At 41.4% G+C, this 24,631-nt stretch overlaps 2 protein-coding genes across 2 annotated transcripts in view; one reads left to right on the top strand and one right to left on the bottom strand.

Moving 5' to 3' along the window:
• The window catches only part of LOC139340731 (obscurin-like protein 1), a 31,085-nt gene extending 28,084 nt beyond the window's left edge, over positions 1-3,001 (top strand). Inside the window, exon 22 of the mRNA XM_070976668.1 lies at positions 1,420-3,001. Coding sequence (XP_070832769.1) covers positions 1,420-1,430 — 11 coding nt within the window. The 3' untranslated portion in view covers positions 1,431-3,001. The remainder of the gene's footprint in view (positions 1-1,419) is intronic.
• Positions 2,964-23,670, bottom strand: LOC139340732 (carboxy-terminal domain RNA polymerase II polypeptide A small phosphatase 1-like). The gene is made up of 7 exons (XM_070976669.1): positions 23,234-23,670; positions 14,263-14,411; positions 9,785-9,886; positions 7,303-7,359; positions 6,188-6,280; positions 5,238-5,423; positions 2,964-5,101 (listed from the first exon to the last, which is right to left on the bottom strand). The coding sequence occupies exons 1-7, from the start codon at positions 23,304-23,306 to the stop codon at positions 4,973-4,975; spliced, it is 789 nt and encodes a 262-aa protein (XP_070832770.1). The 5' UTR covers positions 23,307-23,670; the 3' UTR covers positions 2,964-4,972.
• Between the last annotated feature and the right edge of the window lie 961 nt (positions 23,671-24,631).

Here is a 24,631-nt window from a genome sequence, read left to right as displayed (position 1 = left end):
CAAGCAGTGGAGGCAATGGCAGAAAATGGTGCTGTAACGCAGTAATGTTATTTTTTATATATTTAACTAGTCAAAAAGAGGGCATATTTGCATCAGAAACAAAAAAAAAAATTCTTCAGGCTGATACTGAGTTGATAAGATGGCACGGTAATATGTGCTGCATGACTTGGCCCTGCATATGCAGCTCATGGCAATAAATACAGTAAATGTTTGGCTCCTTGAGAGCTGCATTCTGTAAATGATATAAGGTGTTTATGGTCATACCCTATCTGCAAGCATGTAGGTCAAGCAATACAGGCCACATACCCTCAGAACCGTCTCAAGCTATTTCAATGTCTAGGAGAGTAAAGTATTTTTAGTTTTATTATGTTGGCTTTGAACGAAAGAGTATTACATTCAATCATCTGGCTTAGGTAGTAAACCTGTCGTGAATTCATTTGGCTCATTTTAAAGGGCGATGTGCAGCTCAAGCAGAAAATTAAAACAGTCAGAAACACGACATGAGCTGTGATACATGAATCATGTGTAAGTACTATAATCTAGCATTGTTTGTTGGTATTTGTACTTCTATTTTCTACTACTTAACACTTCCACTACAATTCAGATGCAAATGTCGCACTTTTTACTGCATTTACTTCCTAACTTTAGTTAAAGGAAACATTTACTGATCTCCGGTGATTTACAAGCCACCCAGTACATGAAGTACTTCAAATTAGCCCACCTTTACCGGCTGCAACATTAAAGTGATGTACTCATTACTAATTATACATTTCTTAAAATATATATTATTGTGAAAATGGCCATTCTGCATAAGGAGCACTTCTACTTTGGTACTTGAAGTATATCTTGATGCTCATATTTTTGCATTTTTATTTAAGTAAGATTTGAAATGTAGGACTTTTACTTCTAACAGAGTATTTGTACACTTTGTATAGTACTTCTTCCACCTCTGATCATAGACGACACGGTATAATCGCTGGCAGACTGATTAGATACTTTTACTTTGAATATATAAGTGAGCTAAAATGAGGACACGTGATATATGTAAATAATAATTTAATGATTTGGCTTCAGGTCGTTAGTTTAGTCAAAATCCATTTCAGGATCGCGAATGGAGCAGCTTTCACCAATTGCACACAATTGGTGAAAGTGGTGAAATACCAGCTATTTTCAGCTCTTTAAGCCTTCAAATGAAACAATCTGAGGAAGGAAGATCACGATTTGTTCAAGCTCATGTCTGCTGCGGCCATAACTTCTAATCAGGGGTCTGTCAATACCATCAGATTTTGTTATAAATATTTAGTAAAATCTGGTTGTTGTGGAACAAGACAGGTGCACATTTTGACAGAATAAGGTCAAACATGTTGACTGCTGCTCTCTGGTCCTCAGTCTAACTCTTTCTCTGCTTGAATTTCACAGGTGACCCGTGAGCGACGTCTTCTCTGTCATCGCCTAATAGACACAGATTGATTATTATGTTGATGCTTTCAAGCCGTAACAGGGACGTTGCTTATGTATTCACAGGCAGCATGTCTATAAAAGTGGTTTAAACAGGGTTGTGATGGATTTTCACGCAGTTCAGTTCATTCAGGGAGTGGATTTTCTTTCCGTCACTTGCATTTAAGGAACTAGATTTCTCTTCATATAGAACCTTAATGGCTCCTTTATCATTATACAAGTTGCAGTTTGGATGTAAATAATGTCCTGTGTGTGCGTGTGACTGTGCAATGGACGTTTTAAGCCGAATGTGTATTTGTGACATTAAATATCTGAAAAAGTGTGAGTTTGAATGCAACCCAGACACAATGCATGTGAAGAGACATTTGAGTTAAATAGGCCCATTTCTGAGGCGAACGCCTGTTGTAGAGCAAAAGACACTCAAAAGCAAAATCTTTGAAATGTGTGACTGTCTGGTCTGATCCACTCATCCTGGTTCAAAAACAACTCAGATTTTGCTCCAGATGCCTGAAAGTAATTGGTTGGTGGTGTTTTTTATCTATTAGGTGCAGTTTAAGAATGAATGAAAGCAGAAGAAATACTTATATCCTCAACCAGAAGTGACTTACACACTGTACTTGTGTTATTTTCTCTGCAGTATTATTTGATTTGAACTCGGTGTAATTTTCCTGTATATCACAGTATGGTTTTGTGTGAGTGTTGTTGTGACAGTGAGCATATTCAGACACCAGCATCAGGTGTTAACACGTAGAAAACTCTGAAAAATGCGACCCATCCATCTCAAATTTACATTTTACTTCAGGCTTTAGAAAAGATCCTCTGAAACCCTGATTCTAAAAAAGTTGGGACGCTGCATGAAACATCAACAAAACGGAATTTGCGAATCCTTTTTGACATCTACACGATTGAAAACCTCATCAGCTTCATTGATTTTTGTAAATAGCTGCTTATTCTGAATCTGGAATCGGCATCCTGGGAAGGCTCAGCCGCTCAGTGAGGTTCACCTCTCTGTGAACACATGACTGGATAAAGGATGTTACTGCATGGGCTCAGTTTTTATGTTTTACACAGCGTTCCATCTTTTTCTGGGAATCAGGGTTGTGAGCAACAGTTGACTAATTAATTACATCAAACACTTCATGTCCATTTTCATCATTTGTCCATTGTATAGGCCTTTTTTAATGTTTTGATGAAACCTGAAGTTCAAGTTTGAATGAGGAGAGTTCTGTCTCGCAGCACGGGGCTTGTAATGTAAATACATTGGGCCAAAAATCAGGTAATCTAGGAAAGAAATAGGTTAATAAAAATTACTTGATCACCTTGATTGATAATCAGGGCATGTTAGCTTTCTTGTCGAGTGGGTATTGTGTTTGAACTTAACGGAGAATGAAAGTTGTTTTCATATGAAATCTGTTCCATATTCCATTTTTCCATTTGACTTGTTTCCACCTCTGCCACGTCGTGCTGAGCGTTAGCTATGTGAAGAAAGTTCTGTAGTGACATATGACCTGTTTCAATAAAACATGCTTTATTGATGCAAGGTAAAAATATCTCTGGTTGTCTTTTTTTTTTCTTCAATCTTAACATTTATCAGCAGCAATTTGAAAAACTCAAAAACTAAACATGAACCAGTTTCTTTACTCGAGTCACAACGTTAATACTCTTGTTGTATACAGTAAAAAAGTTAAAAGATTATTTAAAGACAGGTTATGCTTTTTCACGTGTTGTCGAAGTTGTTTCTTTTTAAATCTTAAACCAATTAAACCAATAATCACACTGACACAGTCACACTGAAACCCACACACACACATACGAATATACACACTCGCTCCAGACCGAGGCAAAGCCAATCAGGGCTCCAACACGTCTGGCACAAGTTTCCCCTACGAAACTGAATATACAGATCGATGCGGCAGACTGCATCGACGTCTGACACCGCACAGTTCAGATTCAAGTTTACCGATAGGAGACATCAAAGTGTGCTTTCAAATCAAACGTCAAACTTGTTTAAGTCGTCATGGCAGGTCAAAGCCTCCTCCAGCACACGTAACAGTACTGCGTCGCTGATGGGCCGCACACTGTGGCGGCCAATTCAACTAAAAACTCAGAAGATAAAATAACATTCAGTAAAATAACATTAACACCAAATCTAAAGGATTGCCTAAAATCCTGATGTACTGTGTACACAAAAAAAAAAAAAACATTTCCACAGCGGCGTGAAAGCTCCGATGTGTGTGCGTCTGTTTTCTTTATGCTAAACCCAGAACTGTCTGAAAGATCCAGACTAAAATTCTGCAGGACTTATAATAGACCACGTTCACACGGCGGCCATTTTTCTCTCTGACGTCACGGTCAGGCTGTGAAGCTCAAATGCATATTATATATTAGTATCATCAAAAGGATAATGTGGTACTGCTTTGCTGCAGGCTGTGAGTCGTAATGTTAATTCAGATAGGATCCAACACAAAGGTGAGTTCAAAGCACTTTAGCAGAGTTTTGTGTTGTATAAAAAGCTGCTTAGACGCTACGCTGCAAGCTTGGCTAACTGTTAGCGGTCCAACGGGTTATCAAACATCTTGTTTTACCTGGATTTTCACTATCCATTGTCTTTTCAGTTGCTTGTCAATCAGGAGGCCACGAAATGATAACGATTTGTCAGATTGTCTCCGTTTACATACATGAGATCCCACCCTGAGTTAACCTCAGGGGAAAATGGCCGCCGTGTGAGTCCGGTCTATTAGCTTAATCAAGTTTGCAAGTTTGAGGTCAACTAATGAATAGCAACATTAAGGTGTTTTGTGACGGGACTGGGCATAAGACGACACGTGAAAGGGTTATCACACATTAGTAATTATATTCCAGTAATATTAGAATTCAGTGATTGAACCTCAGCGATCATCTGTAACGTAATTATAATAATAATGTAATGGTTTCCCATGATTACTGTTCAGCACAGTATTTGGAGCAGATTAAAAATGTGTTTAGTGTCAGAACATGTCATGGAAAGAATTTAACCAAAATTCTCTACAGTTAATGATTGTCTTTTACTACATACACACGATTTAAGGGAGAGTTGTCAATGACTGGTTATATCTTCTGTGCGAGAGCTTCAAACACTATTACAAATGCTACATGGTGGTGACATGAAAATGATTGACGTGGTTCATTTGCAGAACGTCGCTGAACAACTGTTGGCACGATCTAGGTTTACAGCGCACGCACATAGGTCACCGCTGTCACATGACGACAACAACGCACTAGCTGCACTGCAAAGGACGCCTCCAGACGCCATTGAATCTCATATTTAGTCTTTATCTAGTATTAAATTTCTGGTGGACTTTTAAATGCTGGTATCCCAAAACCCCGCCTGTGACACTATGAGATTAAATGGCAGGCATTTTTTGCAGTGTGGTCCTTGTAGTTGGAAGCAGCGTGGAGCCTGTGGCCCACCAGCCTCCGTGGCCCCGTGACGACAGCTGCTGGTGATTATTTTCATCCTAGTGTCCTGCCTCTGTTAACTTGAAGTCCTCTGCTGCGTGAGAAAATCGTAGATGTCGTCCACTTTGCTTAGTCTCTCAAAGAAGGGGATAAGATCGAGGAGCTCTGTGTCTGACATGTCGTCAAACCAGGACGCTACAGGAACCTGGAGGCAGAAAGATGTGGTGGAATTAAAGGACCATTGCAAGATTTGAGTACTTCATCTTATTCCATTATGATAGTGATATTGCTCCTTTCTTTTAATCACATGTATTGCACAGAACAAAATCTAAGCAGCTTACTGCGTTGTCGGGATGGAAGATGTATGAAGCTGGGGAGTTGTCAATGATGATGACCTTGTTCAGGTCTCTCCCTAAACGGCTCAGGTCTTTTACGTAGTTCCCTTTGTGGAAGACACATGACTCCCGGAAGAGACGGCTCCTGAAGGCCCCCCATTTATCCAACAGGTCCGACACAGGATCTGCGTACTATAGCGGCAGAAAAGAACAGGGACAAGCTTTAAACACTGCTGAGCTTTGTTTGTGTGTTACTGTATTGTATGTTTGTATGAAAGATGCTACATGAATAAGTTAATTTGATGAATGAAAATCTAATAATCTGTCTCCTTTTAGTTCCATTGTTGGTCTCCACCACCGACTCTTGATGAAAATCCCTTTAGGTGCTACACGCTTCACTGTGTTCACTAGCCGGTTGCTAACTTGCTAGCTTAAACCATTCCACTGCGGCCTACACGGATTTACAACCATCGTGCATCACGTTTCAGTGCACACTTTGAACACGGACATATGCATCCAGCACAGACAAGTGACACCTGCATGAGGCAACTTTGAGCTTGAACATTTTCAAAAGCTCAGCATCCAATTTCAGACGATGCACACAAAGTATAGCCATGATACTATACTATAAGTGCTGCAGACAGACGTGGCGACTACAACCTAATTCATCAAGTGCGAGTATGTCGCTGAATTATGACCAACCAAATGCTTCACGAAGTCAAGACTGAGGTTAACAGAGTCCGAAGTAAATGTTAGAGGTTAAAATGTCGTGCCGTTATCTGACAGGTATCATAAATATCTGTTTATGTGTGAGCGTGCGAGTGGAAGGTCACGCACGATCTTCTGAAACAGCAGGTGTCATTTTGTTTGTGTCCGTCTGCAAAACGCCAGCCTGCCTGATATAATGAGCCATATTTTAACCACAAGCTCAGCAGAATGAGCATCAGCAGTCTGACCTTGGATAAGCTCGCGGTGAACAAAACGCACTCGAACATTTCTCCCATCCGCTTGAGGAACTCGTCGACGTGGGGTCTCTTTAATACATACACCTGGGTGGAGACACAGAAGGCAGACGAGTATGAAATCCACAGTTACAACACGCCCTTCAGTTATTATGGAAATAATCAGGAGCACGGACGACTCAGTACAAATAAAGGAAGATATATTGGCAAATTTGGGCTTTTTGATATTACAGAATTCATACAAGAGTCACCAATCGTGACAGCTCTGTCAATATCGCAGTAATAACACGTTTTATGGTGTTCTTCAGTCTTTGCACAGGTTTTCTTTGTCATTAAAGTAATTCTATGTTGCTATAATGACATCATATAATGCAAAAGCAAAGATAAAGACTTTATGTCTACTCCCTCTAAGATGCTGGCGGCCTTGTTTCTGAACCAAGTGATCCCGAATAGGCCTTCCCCACTTTAACAAGCCTATCCTGGATTACTTGAAACAGACCCAGGCCCTTTGGACAACAAAGCTCCTCTGTCTTCTGGGAGGCCCAGCACAACAGACTGCAGTTACCATTTAACGCCTGCAGGGAATAGTCACTGCCATTTCCCAGCACCAATAAGCAGGGCATAATACGCGCCACAGCGTGAGATTGATGGCCAGTGATTTCTGAGAAGCCTGCCAGGGTTTCCTCATTTCGTCAGGCCATGGAAATAGCCACCTGCTGCTTGGAGCCATCAACAGAGCGGGCCACAGCGCTGTCAGGGCGCTAGCACTGTGTTTCTAGTGCAGACTGGAGTGACTATGTGGGATCTCTGAATTTTACTCCTTTACTTTTGTATGAGAGTTCATAAAGCACCCTGCTGCTCAGGGCAGGTGGTGCATAGCACAGACTGTGGTTACTGGTGTGTGGTATATACACTGCAATGATGGTGCTCTGTATCAATCCTGCTCGCACAATTATTTACACAATCTTTGGGGATTTTAGTAGAACATCCAGCAAGCTTGTGGAAACTTCCATGATGACTTTGGTGCTTTATGCTTTGACACTGTGGTGATGTGACTGAAGCAACATAAAGAGACAGGAAACGCTCACTTAAGCCTTTAAGGCGCCTACCTGGTGAACTGTTCCATCGATCTCCACTGGAATGATAAAATCAGCATTGTTCACAGGCTGTTGGAAGCAAACACAGGAAGCGTTAGACGCACAGAAAGAACATTTTTCAGTTTAAGTCGACATGTTCTCATAGAGATGACTGATAGCAACAAATCTTAAGTGGAGATGTGTCAACTGGACACGGAGACGCCACCTCAGCATCTTTTAAATACGTAACACAACACTGTAAATAACACGACTCTCGTTGCTTCCATCACTGAAATACAGGCACTACAGAAAGTGACAAGGCTCGTAAAGATATCTGATTTATTTAGGCAGGTCTCCCACCACAAAATATGCTTCTCAAATGTTAGCATCGCCTCAAGCATGTTCTATACTGTATAAGGCATTACACCCTGACCTAAATTGATTTTCTGTGAGAAAGTTCAAGCATGCATTCAGAATGAATTCACTATTTTTCCCCCAGCTTTGCATGCAGGATTATGCACCGGCTGGTTCAAACATGCATTTGAGTTACAAATTAATGTGAATTCATTAATGATTTCCTGGAGACGCCAAGACTCCATGAAGAACTGAGAGCAGCTTGAACTTGAACTAAAGCTCATTTTTCAGTGCCGGCAGAACAAATGCAAATCCATTATTCAGAGCCTTTTTAGTTCTGGTTTGATCTCGCTGCCTCAGTCCTCCATCTCCATCCTTTCACAGTGAGCACATAGTGTGTACTGTCTGCGAGCCTGAGGGCTGAGCAACCACCACAACACACTGCCTTCCCTTTTCATCCACCTCCGCCTCCATTCATCTGAGGACAAATGATGCTTTATTACATTTACCATTTAAAAAGTCCTTTCCTCGTTCAACTGCTCTGATCCTACATTAAATTTTACATTTGCTAAAGCCAACACAAATATACTTTGAAAAATACTTCTAAGGGTGTCACTTATCTTAATCAGTCCAATTAATTTATCAGCTTGATTTCTTCACTTAGTGTGCTATGATCTATTGCCAAAGGTTTCAAATTTAATTTAAACTAAATATTTTCCAGGAGGGTTTATTATGCTTATCACAGTATTTCAACCATATCTGAATTTTAGTCCATTGAAGAGCAAGGCAAAAATATACATTTATGATTCTTCATCATGACAAATCAGACACTGTTTGAGGCCCTGTACTACATGTTTAGCCTTTATTTTATGGTTATAATTAAGCTAGCATATATAGTACAAGTAGTAGAGTACAAAGCATAATATCTGTTGACATATTTGGTCTATTTTTACTGGAGCCATTATCAGTAATGTGATCAGCTCTGCATGGCTTCTCACAGGAACGGCGCATTTCTTTCCTGAACCGTTCAAAATGGGTAATCTTAATCTGTAAGAAGGGAACAGGGCCACCATTAAAAAAAATGGTGGGCTTGTGTGACTAAGCTGCTACAGAAAGAAGCTCATGTTTCATATGTGCATTTGTTGAATTTTATCCAGTTTTCCATACATATAAAATTAAACATCTTCCATTCTAAAAGATGAAAAATGAGTCACACAGCACATCGGCTTTCCTCTTCATATACAACTCCAAAACTGTGTTAACAAATGCTATTTTTATTATGTGTGTCAAAGCAATAATCAGTTTTATTATCCACCTTGTGTTAAACATGGAGTTCACAGAGTCTGGCCCTGTTTACACATAGCTGGTGGCAATATCCAGTGACATCCTTCAGGACAGTCTGTGACCTGAGAAGGACTAACTGCCACATGGCATTCGTTACATAATTTGTCGTGACACGGGGAGCCTTGACTCTTGGCATTGATTACTTTGTTCCCTGAATGCTGCCTTAAAAGGAATCAGACTGATCAAAAGGAAGCCAGTTATTTGTAGGAACAATGTAAAAGTCTGAATGTGAAACCTTTACGGAAAAGATATTCACACTGATTGATTCATGCTGTTTTGTAAATGATGTAGTGCAGAGACTCTATTTAAAATGGTGTGTAGTTCATTGATCATCTTGGGTCATATCTACTCAGACTTATCTTAACTTTTGATCTTGAAAATCAGATTTTGATATTTTTTTTAGATCCCACTTGAATTTTAGGGTGCGGGTGGGTTTTGCGTCGTGAAACCAGGGCACCCATAAAATAAGCAGTTAATGAGCCCAGTCCTCCCCATGTGCCAGCAGCTCAGACTGCCAGCAGATTACAGTACCAAGAGCAACACCTTCAGAACGTCACTCACTAAGATTTTGTTGCATACGGTTTCACTGAGACTCATTTCTGACTCGAATGAGTCCATCTCAATGCAAAAACCTTTTCTGAATATGCCTGGAGAGGACAATGAAGGTCAAACTGCTTTTGGTTCATAATTTACTGGCTCTTTATGACCATAATCCAAACCTCACTGAGCCTCATTGTCCTGCAGTGATGCATGTTTCTCTACCATAAACATCCCATCTGCATGACTATGAGAGCGCAGATCACACAGGCCAGCTTACCTTAAATGAACTATGCACTAGTGTTTCATCCAAATCAATGACAACACAGATCTTCCCCGCGTCATTTGATTTCATCCGTGGGAGCAACGGTTTGGCCGGAACCTGAGAACAAAAGGAGAGTTAAAACCTAACGTTCATTTATTCTGAGGTTGCTCCTAATTAAAGCATCAACAATAACAGCAGCAAGTCAGGACTTTAAAATGAGGAATTACCATCTCGATTTATCGTGTGGGAGTTCATTGTGTGTGTTTCTGTGTGTTTCTTGTCACTTGTCACAAGAGACTGAAGTGTGTTGTGGTGTTTCGGGTGAGGGGTTACAGGACGCCTCGGATGCTACAGCTGCTGCTCCGTTGACGGAGCTTGTAAATATCACCATACTGCACTTCGCCCTTCAACAAGTCGTCAGAGATCGGTGTTTGTTAATGTGATTCTGATGCTAAAAACAAGTTGGCATGACCAAACGGGCCGCCTGTAACACTGATGCATGTGTTTGTCAGTGTAGAGTGAACAACCACGTGAGGATAATGGCAGAGCTCGAGTTTGACACAGATACCAGACAACCTGCCCAGCCGAGACCCTCCGTGACTCTCACTGCCACAGCTGGTAGTACAGTCCTAACCGTGTAAAAATAGACCGACAGTATTGACGGCAGATTTGCTGCTTCTCCCGCAGTTCTGTAAACGTAATCTATTCCAGTACATCTCAGTTAAGGTTAAAGACGTATAATACCTGCTCTGTTGGGGGAACGCAGTACTCGCATTCACAAGACTCAGAGGATTCGTCATCACTCGGCTCCTCTTCTGAATCCCTGCTTTGTTCTGAGTCCTTGCTGTGTGCATCCCTTCTCTCGCTTTTTGCAAGTTCTGAGACAACACTGTGAATAATACTCAAAGGAGGTTTTATTTCTCTTGGAATTTCACTGAATCCAGAGTCGTCGTCTGATTCTGGAGGCTGTTCGTCAGTTGTATTTTCCACATCAGAGCAGCACGCTGAATTCTCACTCAGTTCAATAACTTCAGTAATTCCAAATCTGACTGCTTTGCACTCCTCTGACCTCCTCTGGGCATGTGCCTGTAACTCAGTCTCTTTCACAGATAAAACATCGTCTTCTGTTTCATTCCCAGAAGCATCCTCATTAGCTTTTCCGCTGACTATCTGATCGTATGATCTTCTTCCCGTAATAAATCCATTTAGGCCTTGCTTAAGAGATGACTGGATGCTTTTAATCTGATATGCATAGTATTCCTCAACACCTGACTCACACATCTCTCCATTTTCCTCACGATCCACAAGTGACCAATACGGCTCCATTTCTGAACATGCCACGAAATCTTCGTCTTCAGGCTCAGCCTCGTCTTTGTCCTGCTTGTCCTTTTTTCGACCAGTACCAGACGTTTGTAACTGACCCATCGTAGAGGTATTGTCAAGGGATTCATAATTCAGAGCATCAGAGACTTCTTCTTCATAAGCATCACCTTCAACAGAGATGTCGTCCGCACGTGGCGCACACATACTCTCCCCATTACCAGAGGAGAGGCAGACCTCAGCTTCTTCTTCATCACGGCTTTCGGAAACATGGCCGTCAAACGCATCAGCTCCTCCATCAAACGCGTCCTCCACTTCCTCTGCTTCCTCACGGTCCTCTGCATAAAGCTCCTGGGCTTCTGATTCATTCTCTTCAGCCTCATCCTCTGTGAAGCTTGACTCTGACTCTACAGCCCAGTCATCGGGTTGTTTCTCCGACTCACACGACCAAGAAGAGGTGTCGTCTCTTGGGCTCGCATCTTCCTCACAAACATCTTCCCCTTCTTCTTCATCTTCAGGGGAACCGAGACATGCGTCAGTTTCCCGTACCTGAATTTCCTCATTGATTTCTTTACATTTGTGTGCAGGTTTTTGTGCCTCAGAATGAACTTCTTCAAGATACAGGCGTTCGTGGATATCTCCCCCATCGAAGCAGGAGATGTAACGTTGCTTTTGTGCAAACACGTGTTCATAGTCGGCTCTGTCAAACAGATCGAAGTAATCCTCAACAACAACATCAACAGTGGGGGTTTTTGTTTTATCCTCACCACTTCCATTAATATTGGCTTGCTCTATTTCTTCATCATCAAAGGATTCCCATTGCGTCTGCTCATCGCTTGAATCTTCCTGAGCTCCTTTTTCAGATTCCCCGGACGAATCAGAGCAGCGATCTGACGGAATACTGCCATCAGGACACGTCTTAAAGGATTTGGTTTCAACAGAGGAGCAATCAGAGGAGCCATCTTCTTCACTGCAAAACTCTGAGGTCTTGTCGGAGTTGCACTGCTCTGAAGTCTCGCACTGTTGGGTTGATTCATACCTTACTTCAGAGTAATCAGTTTCACACATTTCACAGTGATCTGAGGCCACGTTAGCTTGCTGGTGGTTTTCTTCAGTGAGCTGGTGTGTCTCACAGAATTCATTTGAAACATCTTCACTGTCATCAAAATAAACGTGAGCATGTGTGTCGAAATGTGAGGAAGTTACATCCTCTGATAATCTCCCGGGCTCTTCGTCATAAAGATGTGTTTCATTTTGCTCATTCTCTTGCTCAGGTGGATGGCTTGCATCATCATCATCATCATCATCAGTGCATTCAGTTTGATTCTGAATTTCTTCACACTCACAGAGTTCAGTCACACAGTCCGATAAGTCCATTGAATCAGGGATGTTAGGTGTGAAGTCGGTCATTTCACATTGCTCAGAGTCCTCTGTTGATGTGTCCGGCTCAGAGTAAAAGCATTCACACTGCTGATCTGAAGGCTCAAATTGTTGCACTAACTCGAGGTGGTCTGTGCACTCAGGTACGAAATCAGACATTTCACACTGCCCGAAACCATCGCAGTTCACTGCCAATTTATCTGGCTCAATGTCAAACTGTTGATCAGAGGGCTTGCATTGCTGACATAATTGGAGGTGTTCTGCACAATGTTCACAGCAAGGACTACATTCAGAAGCTAAGCTATGATTAGCAGAGTGCACAGAGGACTTGCAAGGTTTAAAACACTCACGGTGTTGAGCACATTCATCAAATGGTTGGCTTAACCCAGAAGTCTCGCACTTATCCACGATGCCGTCGCACTCAAAAAATCCATCGCTTGCTGGGTATCGCTCAAAGCTCTCAGAGTGTCCATTGCAATACGTGCAGGGTTCACTCTCATCTCTATTCATGTTGCAATGCTCCACACAAAGGATAGAAGGGTCAATTTCTCTGCTGACAACAGTCTGCTCAGTATATTCCACAAGCACCAGCTCAGCACTTCCCTTTGAAGGGCCGGTTAAATCTGCAGCTTCTGTTAATTTGGGAACCTGGCATTGTTCAGCAAGCATGACTTCAGCAGACGTTTCCCCTTCTCCAGAGACTTTACTTTTCTCACAGCTTTCCAAATACATCCTGAAATTATTTCTTTAACTGTTCAAAGTCTTTACTCCATGCATTGGTTCTGGATCCTGCAGAGTCCAAGTCCAAATGACTGGCAGGTAACTGAAGGGTCCATTCAGGGTGGACATTCACAAGGCTGGTGGGGGGAGTTACTGAGACCAGAGCCCGCCCAAGAGAGTAACAGCAACAGGAGCAGCATGCAAGTTGACATGACAGCTTGTCACAACCAAAACTGAGCCTAGCACTTGACTCGACCCCTCCTTTGCCAGAGACCAAGCAACTTATTTTGGGGGCTTGGAAAGATGTGACAAATATCTTCTAGAATATCAAATCTCTATAAAAGGCTGAACTAAGGCATTAATCTGAAACTGACACCTGAGAACGTCTTGACCAGTTGATCTTCAGACCATAACTGCGAAAACTCATGATGTTTTCCAAGAATATCCCCCGTTTAACCGCAGGCACTATTGTCAATTGTCCAAATATGAAAAGCGGTCAGACATTGATGGAATATGAAGTACTGTCTTAGCATATGTAAACATCATAACCATTCATACCATTGAGATTACTTAATAACTGATCAATTATTGGCTTCTATAGTTAAACCCTAATGAATCCAGGAAAGGTTTAGAGACCACGTGTTCTTAAGCACTCCTGATACCTAAATTGTATTTTCTGCTGTAAGCTAGAGGGCCTCTTCCGTCATAGCAATGAGAGTAATGAGCCTTGCTCGTGACACATCAACAGTAGCTCGTCTTGGATTTTAGCGCTGCTAAATTGATCTTCCCATCAGTCCGTCTCAGTAACATTCATACCATTTCCATCCCTTCTTGTGACGCACAGTCATGTTGATTGATGTCTGAACGTGAGTAATTTTCAGTACAGTATTTCAAAACTCCGGACACATGCTCTTGAAAACACGAAAAGCTTTGAGCAAAGAAACTGTGTTTTACACATCACAGAGCTGTCAATCACCCCGACCACGTGCTGCTCAAGGACGATAAAAGAGGGAGGGTAAGAGCAAGTTGATATCACAAGAAAGAGTGAGACGGATGTTGAGAGATGAACTTACTTTTGGCAGGGTCCCGTTTTCTTCTGCCAGGAGGGGGGCATTGTTCTTCAGTGGAGGGGGCTCTGATTCTTTGTGACACAGACAGCAGAAGAGACTGTGGAGGAGGCCTCTGCTGCGAGGCTTCTTTGAGGGGGAAACTTGGTTGGCACCTGGAACAGATAAAGATGGAGAAAAGACACATATGTAATGATGCTCATACTTTAAAAACATGACAGAGATGCACAGATCCCACTTATTACTTCCTGATACAAAACTCAGTACTTCCACTCTATGAAGTGGGCTGATATCAACATATAAACCTGCTGGTGGAGCCGATCAGTCATAGTGTTCATCAACATACTTGCTTTCTTCCCTTCCCATTAGTGACTAAAAAAATTGTATTTATTGTGCTTGAGCCACATGTGAGCAGGACTCCGTTTCATTATGTATGTAATGGTGCCAATGCTGATCCAGAGTATCTGTTTTGTGCATCAGTCAGGTCTGTCAGCAGCACCCCTACTGTGATCCGTCATGTTGTGTACTGCTTGCATACGGCTATTTCAGTTGTGCAGCCAAAGGTTTTGAGACATTGCATAACAAAGTATAGGTGTATATTTCAGCCCCCAAAATAGTCAGGTGAAGACATCCTGGACATGTTTCATTTCCAGCACACGATTTGTTGTGTAAAATGCCAAGAATGTCCTTAAATAGATAATATAATGACTAAAACTGAACATATTTAAACACTGAAACATTATTCTTATAAAAGCTTTTGTTTTCAAATTGTATTGGATGTAAATAACTTATTTTTGTGGTCACCCTGGAAATAACTCTCACAAAATACATAGCAATGCTAACAGCTCCTTAGTTTAACGTGACAACGTTGGCAGATTTACCATGCAAATTCACAGTAATCTTCCTAACAAAACTAAACAGCAGGCTTGTCATTTCTAGCTGATAACTGTGAGTTTTGGAGGCTAAAATTGTAACTCTCGCTAGCAGGTGTAGCTAGCTAATGTAGGCTAATGCTAATGCTTAGACTCTGTGAAATGTATACAAGGGAGCAGCATTGTTTGTGTATTTCATTGTCAAGCTAATTCACCTATAAAAATGTAAAAATGTTCTTTAATGTTCGTATTATCAAACAGTGTGCTTCACTTTTACCCGAGAGAAGGTTTGAGGATGTGAGGAATAAGCCACGAGTTTGGTGGATGTAATGGTTTCCAATGCAAGCTTGCCTGAGCTGCCATCATTAGCCTAACTTCTGATACGGTTGAATCCTGGCTCACAGATTGATCTAACTGTGGATCAGCTAATAACATGGCCATGGCCTTTGGACTGAACACTTGGTTCCTTCTGTAGGTACTAAGCTAGTTAGACAGACATGCTAACATTTGCAGTTCATGTCAGAGCAGATAAAGACAAAGTGTAATCTATTCCTCATGTCTGAGTGTGTTTTAGGTTTCTGAAAGACTACAAAAAAAAAGACGCCACCCTCCAAACTCTACAATAGTGGATATCGCTCTTTTTAGAGCCTTAAGCACACCACATTAACAGAGAAATGCAAAGCTTTGATTGGATTGGACAGTTTCTGTTAAGGGGAGGGGCTTAGAGAAGGGTCAATTATGATGTATAACGTTACAGATGCTATAACAGAAGACTGCAGGATGTCTTCGCTAAAGGTCATACGTGCTATTTGAAACAAGAAAGAAGTGCAGAATTAATGTCAAAATCAAATTACAAGCTGTTATCAAAGTTAACATACGAATCAATTTAATATTTGCATTAATGATGCCCAAAAGTTTTTGAAACAACAGATTTCAGCGACAAATCTTTATTTTATTTTCTCAATAAATACTCTACTAACTCTACTTGTGTTTATACAATATGCACTAACAACAGACAGAACAAAGGAAACACATGACAGTTTACTATCATTGCATATATGCACATGTAACATATGCCACTGCGACCGCATGTTATGTTAAATTTCATCTAACCTATGTGAGAACAGCTATTGGCACACACAAGTGGAAGAAAACACCCCATCCACTGGAGTCAGAGTGACGAGAGCTGGTATTCTCAAAGAAAGAAAAAAACTCTCTGACAAATTAGCTGAGCCTTGATGGCCAGTCAGGGCTGTCAGCTGAGGCATTAGCATGCCACTCAGACAAGACTAAATCTGTTGCCTCAGCAAGGGGAACATCATGAACCTGTCAGTCCTGCTTTGGGTGTAAATGTGTACGGATTGCCAAATTAGCACAGATGGGCGACGGATAAATTGTTCTGAAGACAAAAGGTGGAGTAGTGGGCAGTAAATACAAACCCACTTTGATACTGTGAACAATACTGCATGTATTACCAACGTGGACGGTCATATTCGAGGCATTTGTGACATGAAATAATCTAAACCAACTTAAAGGCCAAGTGAAACGTCTATGAGTAAAACATATTTTTTTGAGAGAGTGTTCCTGAGTCCATGAGGTAACATCATTTATCCAACCACGTGTTCACAAAGTGGTGAACCTCGCTCCATCCTCGCTTGTGAGCAACTGAGCCTTTCCGGACGCCCCTTTCATACTTGATACATGATACTATCACCTGTTCCCAATCAACCTGTTTACCTGTGGAACGATCCAAACAGGTGTTTTTGGGGCGTTCCACATCTTTCCCAGTCTTTAGCTGCTCCTGTCCCAACTTGTTTAAAACGTGTTGCTGGCACCAAATTAAGGAAAAGCATATATTTACAAATACATATTAGAAAATTATCACATTCTGCTTCGTTTACATTTCACACAGCGTCCAAGCTTTTTTTGGAATTGGGGTTGTAAACTGAGCATCTTTAAATTCGGGAGTACTGGTGGGGCAAAAGGGGCAAATATATGACATCACCTTGAGCTTTGGGAAATTTTAAATGGCCTTATTACTACCTTATTTCATTTTATAGACAAAACAAGTTAATGAATTAATAATAAAAATAAATAACAAGAAATGATTAATAATAAATTAATAATTGTAATATGAACTGCCAGGATAACTGAAACATCTTCAATAATGTGGGAGTAGTTCATAGTTAATATCTCAACACAGCACACAAACAAAAAAGGCACATCTAATTCTAAATAATACAAAAATTAAAACAACCTGTATTAAACTAGTCTGGCCTAGTTTCAGCTTCATCCCTGAACTAGTCTGACCTACTTTCAAGCGTTTTAAGTGGTTTCAGCCTGTTGACTACTTCATTCAGCTGCGGCTCAAAGTGGAAGAGGCCTCTGGAGAGCAGTCATCATGGCCGAGGCATGCTTGTACGAACATACCTATCTTGGTCCCAAGATGAAAGGTTTGTGTGCAACCACATGTGAAGGAACTGGGCAGGTGAAGCTGCTAGTGCTAAAAAACATCACGCTTCCAAGTGCATTACCTCTTCTGACATTACACATCGGAGTGCTTAAAATAGCCTGCGAGAGCAGCTGCTGACAGCGGTTAATGATGGGATTCTATGTATATATTTAGTGCCGCATATTCCCACCAGGCCATAAACAGGCACAAACAAAAACTTGTTGTGTCACCTACAACCCGCAGCAGGAAACGAATAAACTGTGTGTTTACACTGCACACAAGCGCTTTAGTGCATGCGCAGAAAAATGAACTAAATTAAACCACAGACACTGTATACTCTGCATCATGTCATTGCCAAAGCTTGCGAACCACCATGTCTATATTGCAAATGTCAACATAAACAGACGGCCATGCACAGACGGCACTGGCTCCTGACAGAATGAGCCAAGGTCCAAAAAAAGAGGGGTGGCAAAGTGCAAACCATTTTAACAGGCTTCATTTAGATTTCCCTTTGCTTTCTACTGTGTTATTAAAAATAGAAAATGCTCTGATAGATGCTTTGAGGGTTCTGTGATAAGTCAAGCTGCACATTCAATAGGAGAATTTAGATTTAAACATTTGGTATCGAGACAAGTCATTTGCATGAGAGTACTCAAGACAAAGACACTGTCAGTGCTGAACAGGTTTCTGTGCATTGTTTAATCTGACTCACACACAACAAGACTACGAGTCTACAGCCATGCTAGCAGCTCTGTGAGGCTGTGCTGTGTTTATACGCTCAGTGGTACTTTATGCTACATGCTAACGTCAGAATGTTGACATGCTCGCAAACACAATACTAAGGAGCAGATATTTAGCAAACCATGTCCACTACTATAGCTAAGCATGTTAGCATGCTAACACTCGCTAATTGGCACTAAACACAAAGCTCAGCTGAGGCTAATGGGAATGTCATTAGCTTTGCAGACGTTGAAATAAAATGAAATTTTTGTTCTAAATATGATGCAAGAAGAACATTAAAGGATCATCAAAGTCGCTACGGTTCATCATGAGGGGCACGTGAATGTGTGCAGCAAACTGCATGGCAATCCATCTAATAGTTGTTGTGATATTTCAGTCTGGACCAAAGTGGTGGACCGACCAGCACTGCCGTCTCTTGAGCTCCATCATTAGCACGCTAAAAATAAAGATGGAATGTGACATGGGTGTACTCATTTCCTCAACACAATGCTATGCATCAAGTTAAACCACTAAAAAAACTATTTAATTGCATTAGATATATAGTTTTGCAAATGTGGGTAATACTCATGGTATACAGTACCAAACACATGAGCGACAAATAAAGAACGAGTCAAATGTGTTAAAGGTTAGTCCCTGGTCATACCACGCAGATGACCCACCTGTTCTGATAACGAGAACTCACTGATATACTTGTGGTACTGCATATATACATACACGCAGGCCTCCCTGAAAGTAGAGAGTATGGCTGCAGCAGGCTGGTTAGCATGCTAACTTCAGTAGACATCTTTGCAACACAATATACAAGTCTTTGACACTTATTTCACATTCTGTTGATAAAATTAGGTCATTTTTTGCATGTTTTAAACCAAATTTTTTTGTCATGTCTTACACATTGTACCTTTAACATTTAATAATATAGTGTTCAGTAAAGTGCACCAGTAATGAGAGTCCAACAGTCTCATGGTCGAAGAGATGAATCTGTCCCTGAGCCTGATGTGTGTGTCCGGATGCTGCAGTACACTTTGCCAGACAGCAGCAGGCAAAACAGTGTGTGGCCAAGGAGATTGGGGTCTTGGGTGATCCTGTTGGCTTTCTTCCTTCACTGCTGGATGTAGAAGTCCTCATAGTTGAGGGCAGTGCAACTGCCATCTCAGGTAGTGATGCAGCCAGTTAGGATACTCTCAATTGTGCACCTGTGGAAGTTGCAGAGTATCTAGTCTTGGTAGTCATTGAGGCAGAAGGTTTTGGTCTTTTTGAGGACAGGGACTAAAGACTGGAGGACTGACATGTTGAAACGGTCTGAAAAGACATCTGCAAGTTGATGTGCCCAGACATTTGCACGGATTGATCCTTTAAAGGAACTACACTCCTCTGGCCTGGACATCAGTAATGGACAGGGGTCCTGAACCTCTGACCCATGACCCATGTTTCTGGTGCCTTATAGTTAGACTCCACTTTGTCCTATATTGTCTCTCAGCACTGCTAATAGCTCTTTAGCATTTAAGGGCTACACACTGATCATAATCGTCGGCAACCAATTTCAAAGAGCACTGGGCAGATTCCAAACATGGTTTAGCCACAACCAGCTGAGTTCTAGCTGGTAAGCTCATTCACACCAGGGATTTTAAGCAGATTATGTTTTCCATTTATAATTAATCACACTGCTGTAACTGTAGACACATTAGTTGCACCTTATTTGCTCTTCAGCTCTGTGAGACGGCTCAGTATAATTAGGTAGCAGAAATGGGTGAGAAGCAGACTGTATTGCAACATTCCTCACACCTCCATATACAGGAGGCTCAGACACTGATAATGAGGTTACAGCATTTCCAAGGGGCAGCAACGACCTCGCGCCACATCAGCATGTTTTAGCCTACTTAGTTGAAAGCAGGCCTATCTGAGGCCCTTTCAGGCTGGGCATGCTTCTGCTTCTATTCCTATCCAGACACAGAAAGAATGAGGCCTCCCAAGACCGACTTTCCGCCACTTTGACACCTGATATCCTGTTACAATCTGACAACTTGTTCCACACCTCACCAGAGCAAATGGTATGGTAGGTTCATGGGGGCCGAGCTAGGCTGAGGTTAGGTCAGATCAAGGTTTAAACATTTTTGCACCTTTGAGTCTATCTTTAGTCCAATGCCAAAAAACGTAGTTTTTACAGCTGAAGTAGCTGCGATGACCTCAGTGAGCAGGAAATATGGCTTGATGGTGCAGAAAATGATCGCGCTAAAGAACCTAAACTATAAATAAACATTAATAGAGGTTTTATCATGGACATAAAATTGCATAGTACTGCAGAAATGACATGCCACCAAACAATGAAATTTCTAGGAACAGTGAGGTATAGTAGGCCAAAACTTTGCAAAGGCTTTGCAAAGAATGAAAGTTTCCTCAGATTGAGGGTTCGTAATGCCCCCATTTGGCTGCAGTAACTTGTGAAACTAAAGAAGGACTGAAAAAAGCTCCCCCTTGCTTTTCTCTCTGGCCCCTCTCTTCTGGATAGCAGCCATGTTTTGGACTCATGACCTCCTGGACAGGAGGAAGTAATGCAAGAGCAGGCTGGAGTTGGCTCTCACTGGTACACTGGGCAGTAGTGCCACCCTCTGACTGGTCTCAGCCTTACAGCGGAAACACTGTACAGTGGACACTGGATTTCTGTCTTCATCCCGCTTCACCACATGCTGCTGTCCACTGTAATACAGTTTGGCCATTCACTTAATTTGTTTATTCGGTTTAAATCAGCTAATTTAGATTCTGTTGATAAGGCCAATGCCATACCAGACTGACAGTCTTATCTTACATCTTCCTCTTTCATTCAATCATCACACTATTTACTGATTGGCTTGTTCAGTATCTACCATGTCTGTCTGATCAAAGGACAATAAGTGCATGATAGGAGTCATCGAGTTGACCTGACATCCAGCCACAGCTGAAGTTATTCTATACGTAGGTCCTAAAGCTGTGTTTAACACTGCACAGATTCACATTATTGATCCCTGTTTTGTTGCTCGCTTTTCTCCTGCACTTAAGCTACCAGCAGCCAACTATCACTGAATCCAGGAAGCAGAGGGACAATTCCTGAAGCTTAACCCTCATGTCTTTGAGCCTGCGAGGGAGCCAAAGCACACACATAAAACACCAGCAAACACAAGCAGATCAGCTCTGTAAGAGTACACTGTTAGACCAGTTCTCAGCACAGAGCCACCGTGCACGCCTTCAGGCCTTCTTCTCAAGTATTAGCATTTACTGTATACAAACAGCAGCTTGTGGGACTTCACTGAAATTTGTCAGGAAATTCCCAGTTGCTTAGGTCCATTTTGCAGGTGAATGGAACATCATCATCTAAACCATTGCTACAAAGATCTTGTCCTGAAAAGTGAGCTTGTACAATTTCGGCTGTTTCATGTGATGCTTTTCTTTTTATGCGCAGACTCTGAGAAGGTAAAAAGAAAGTTTGACATAGAATAAATCTGTCACTGCTGCTTTCCATATCTTTACCTTATTAAGCTATTGATGACTGCTAACTCCTGGCACATCGAACATCAGTTTAACTTAAACCCCTGCATCATTTTTCATCTTCAGACAGGAACCATAAGAGGTGTTAGCTGTGAGCAATCAGGAAAGCAGGTGTTCTCACTAATTTGTGTATCTCGAAAATATATATAGCTGTTGGATAATTCAGGAGAAACATCAGCCTCTATGTGTTTTTTATGTATTGAAGGAAAATAAAAAAAGATGTCATGTTGGGGCTTTGTCTATATAGCAGGATGAGCTTTCTGTAGCTTGAGTTAAGGTTTTCGGCTCCATTTCATTTACACACTCAAGTAATGCTGACACAACTAGTTGATCAGTTCTTGATATTTTGATAGTTGTTTGTAATTTCTCATGATTCCAGCTTGGAAAAAAATGAGGATTTACTGTTTTTCCTCTTAAATATTTCAATAATTCAAATATATGTATATTTTTTAACAATTTGTAGGTTTAGACTGTGTGTTGGACAAAACAAGCATTATGATGTGAAACAAAACAACCAATCAATTAATGAAGAAAATAACCAGCAGATTAATTCATAATGATCATTAGCAGCAGTCCTATACAAAATATTTCAAAATGAGCACCACTTAAAAAAACAACAGTAAATTTCTGGTTTTACATGAGTAATAATAATCTAATGACTCTTATTTATTTTATTTACTTTTACTTTCAATATTTTAAGTACATTTTCCTGATTGTACTCTCATGCTTTTACTCAGAGAACAGTTTCAAAACCAGCAGTAGAGTACTTTTACACTGTGGTATCAGTACTTTTACTCAAGTATCTGAATACTTCCTGGAGAAGACTCTCTGCCGTTCCCATAGTGATAACACACGTGGTTGAGGCTGGCCAATAAAATGTCCATTTTAGTGTCATCATGTGTTCATTTTGTTAAAAATAACTTCTTGGATAAGCAGATGAGATAAACGGAAGCAGCTCACCATCAAAGCCCAAAACAATAACAGTGAACTGTCAAAGTGACCCCGCCCCCTCTGGACACACACTCTATCTGCGCTGTTTATCACACACACACCTTGAGGAAAACTCTGAAACACCATCAATAATGTGACTTTTTCTGCTTCATACACTCATTTAAATCCAACTTCACGTCCCTTTCGGACCCAGAAACCTCTACCCGAACGGCTGCCCACAGGGCCTAGCCAGAGGGCGACCGGCTTCAAACGTCCTCGCCGGTCTAAGCGTTTACAACAAAATCACCGGAGGGCTTTAAAGTGTGTGAAAAATGCCAGGGCTCGTCCGCGGAGCCTCCAGGTGACACGAGTGACACGGTGGCGCCTGAACACACCGCCGCCGCAGCCTCGCGCACTTTGTCATGCGCAGCTCAAAACTTTTGCAAAGTTCTCCCAAACTCACCTTCCTCGCGACAAGCCGCATTTTCTTCCTCGTCTCTGGTTACTTGCGTGATTATCGACGGCGAATGGTCCATTAGATCCGTCACTCAAAGACAAGCACGTTGATGCCTTTTAAAATTAGTTCGAGGAGTTACGGAAAAAAAAAGTTATTTATATTTTGCCACTCCCTGTCTGCAAACGCGCACACTGGGCGGAAAAATAAAGAAACGCACTGAACGGCGGAAAAGCGTCCGAGCTGACCATGACGGCTCCAACTGCTCCGAAACGCAGACGTTAAAAGCGTCTAAAAAAAGTTGGTAAAAGTTGCCGCGTTGAACAAGTTGATCAATTTGAGCACCGTAACATGGGACGTGACGGTTTCAAGGAAACCCCGTTCTTAAAGCCACAATCCAGGATGTGAAGCTTTTCACTAAATATCACTTTTCATTCAGCAGGTCACTCGTTTACTTACGCTGCTGCCGCGGGGAACGTTGTCAGGACATTTCACCACGTTTCCGGTGTTTTATTTTGTAGTTTTATTTTGAGTTAAAATTCATATATATGCGCTACAAACCTATATTATCATAACTTTTCTCGCTATAGTGAAAATAAGTTTTCTGGCGTTTAAGTGTCACGTGGCTCGTTTTTGGACGAGTTTTTAAAACTTGTTCGCGTGCAATAACTTTGACGTGTGACGGGAGGGGGGCCTTGAAACCGACAGAGGAAAAGAGGAAGTTAGGGACGGTCTTTAAAGTGCCCACACCTTAGATCAAAGTAACCGACTTCTTCATATATATATATATATATATATATATATATATATATATATATATATATATATATATATACACACACACACACACACACACACACACACACACACACACACACACACACCTGAGTACCTGAACTTGTGATTCCTCTGATCACAGTTAGATGCTGCTGGCAGCGAAAGCATCTCTCACACAAATTATTTCCACTCATGTCCACTTTTTCTGTCAAAACACAAAAAAAGTTTTTGACCCACAAGATTTATTGTTTATTTTTCAAATGAGAGGCTCATTCTGATAATAATTATTCCAATAAGGAGATTTTAAAGCTTCAAGAAAAATGTGGTTTGTTGCATTTTGACTTAATTTACTTGGTGTTTGGTCAGCCCGGCTCAGCTCCACTCAAACGTCCTGCACACACCTTCCACTGGAACACAGGCAGATGTGTGTGTTTGTCCAAGTGCATTTTCAACAGTAAAACTGTATTTTCCCAGAACCCCATCTCGAACAACGAATGCCACAAAACCTAGGTCTTGAAAAGCAAGGCAGAACTTGGACCATTGTTCAGCTGTTCGCCATCTGAGAAAGTGCTCGCTCTGCCCTCCAGCTTTGCAGCGCTGCCCTCAACAAGACACCACATTCATATATTT

This window comes from Chaetodon trifascialis, chromosome 12 (assembly GCF_039877785.1).
Source record: "Chaetodon trifascialis isolate fChaTrf1 chromosome 12, fChaTrf1.hap1, whole genome shotgun sequence".
Classification (NCBI taxonomy): Eukaryota; Metazoa; Chordata; class Actinopteri; order Chaetodontiformes; family Chaetodontidae; genus Chaetodon; species Chaetodon trifascialis.
The sequence above is the reverse complement of the archived record's forward strand: the minus strand, read 5'-3'. Positions and strand labels throughout refer to the sequence as shown.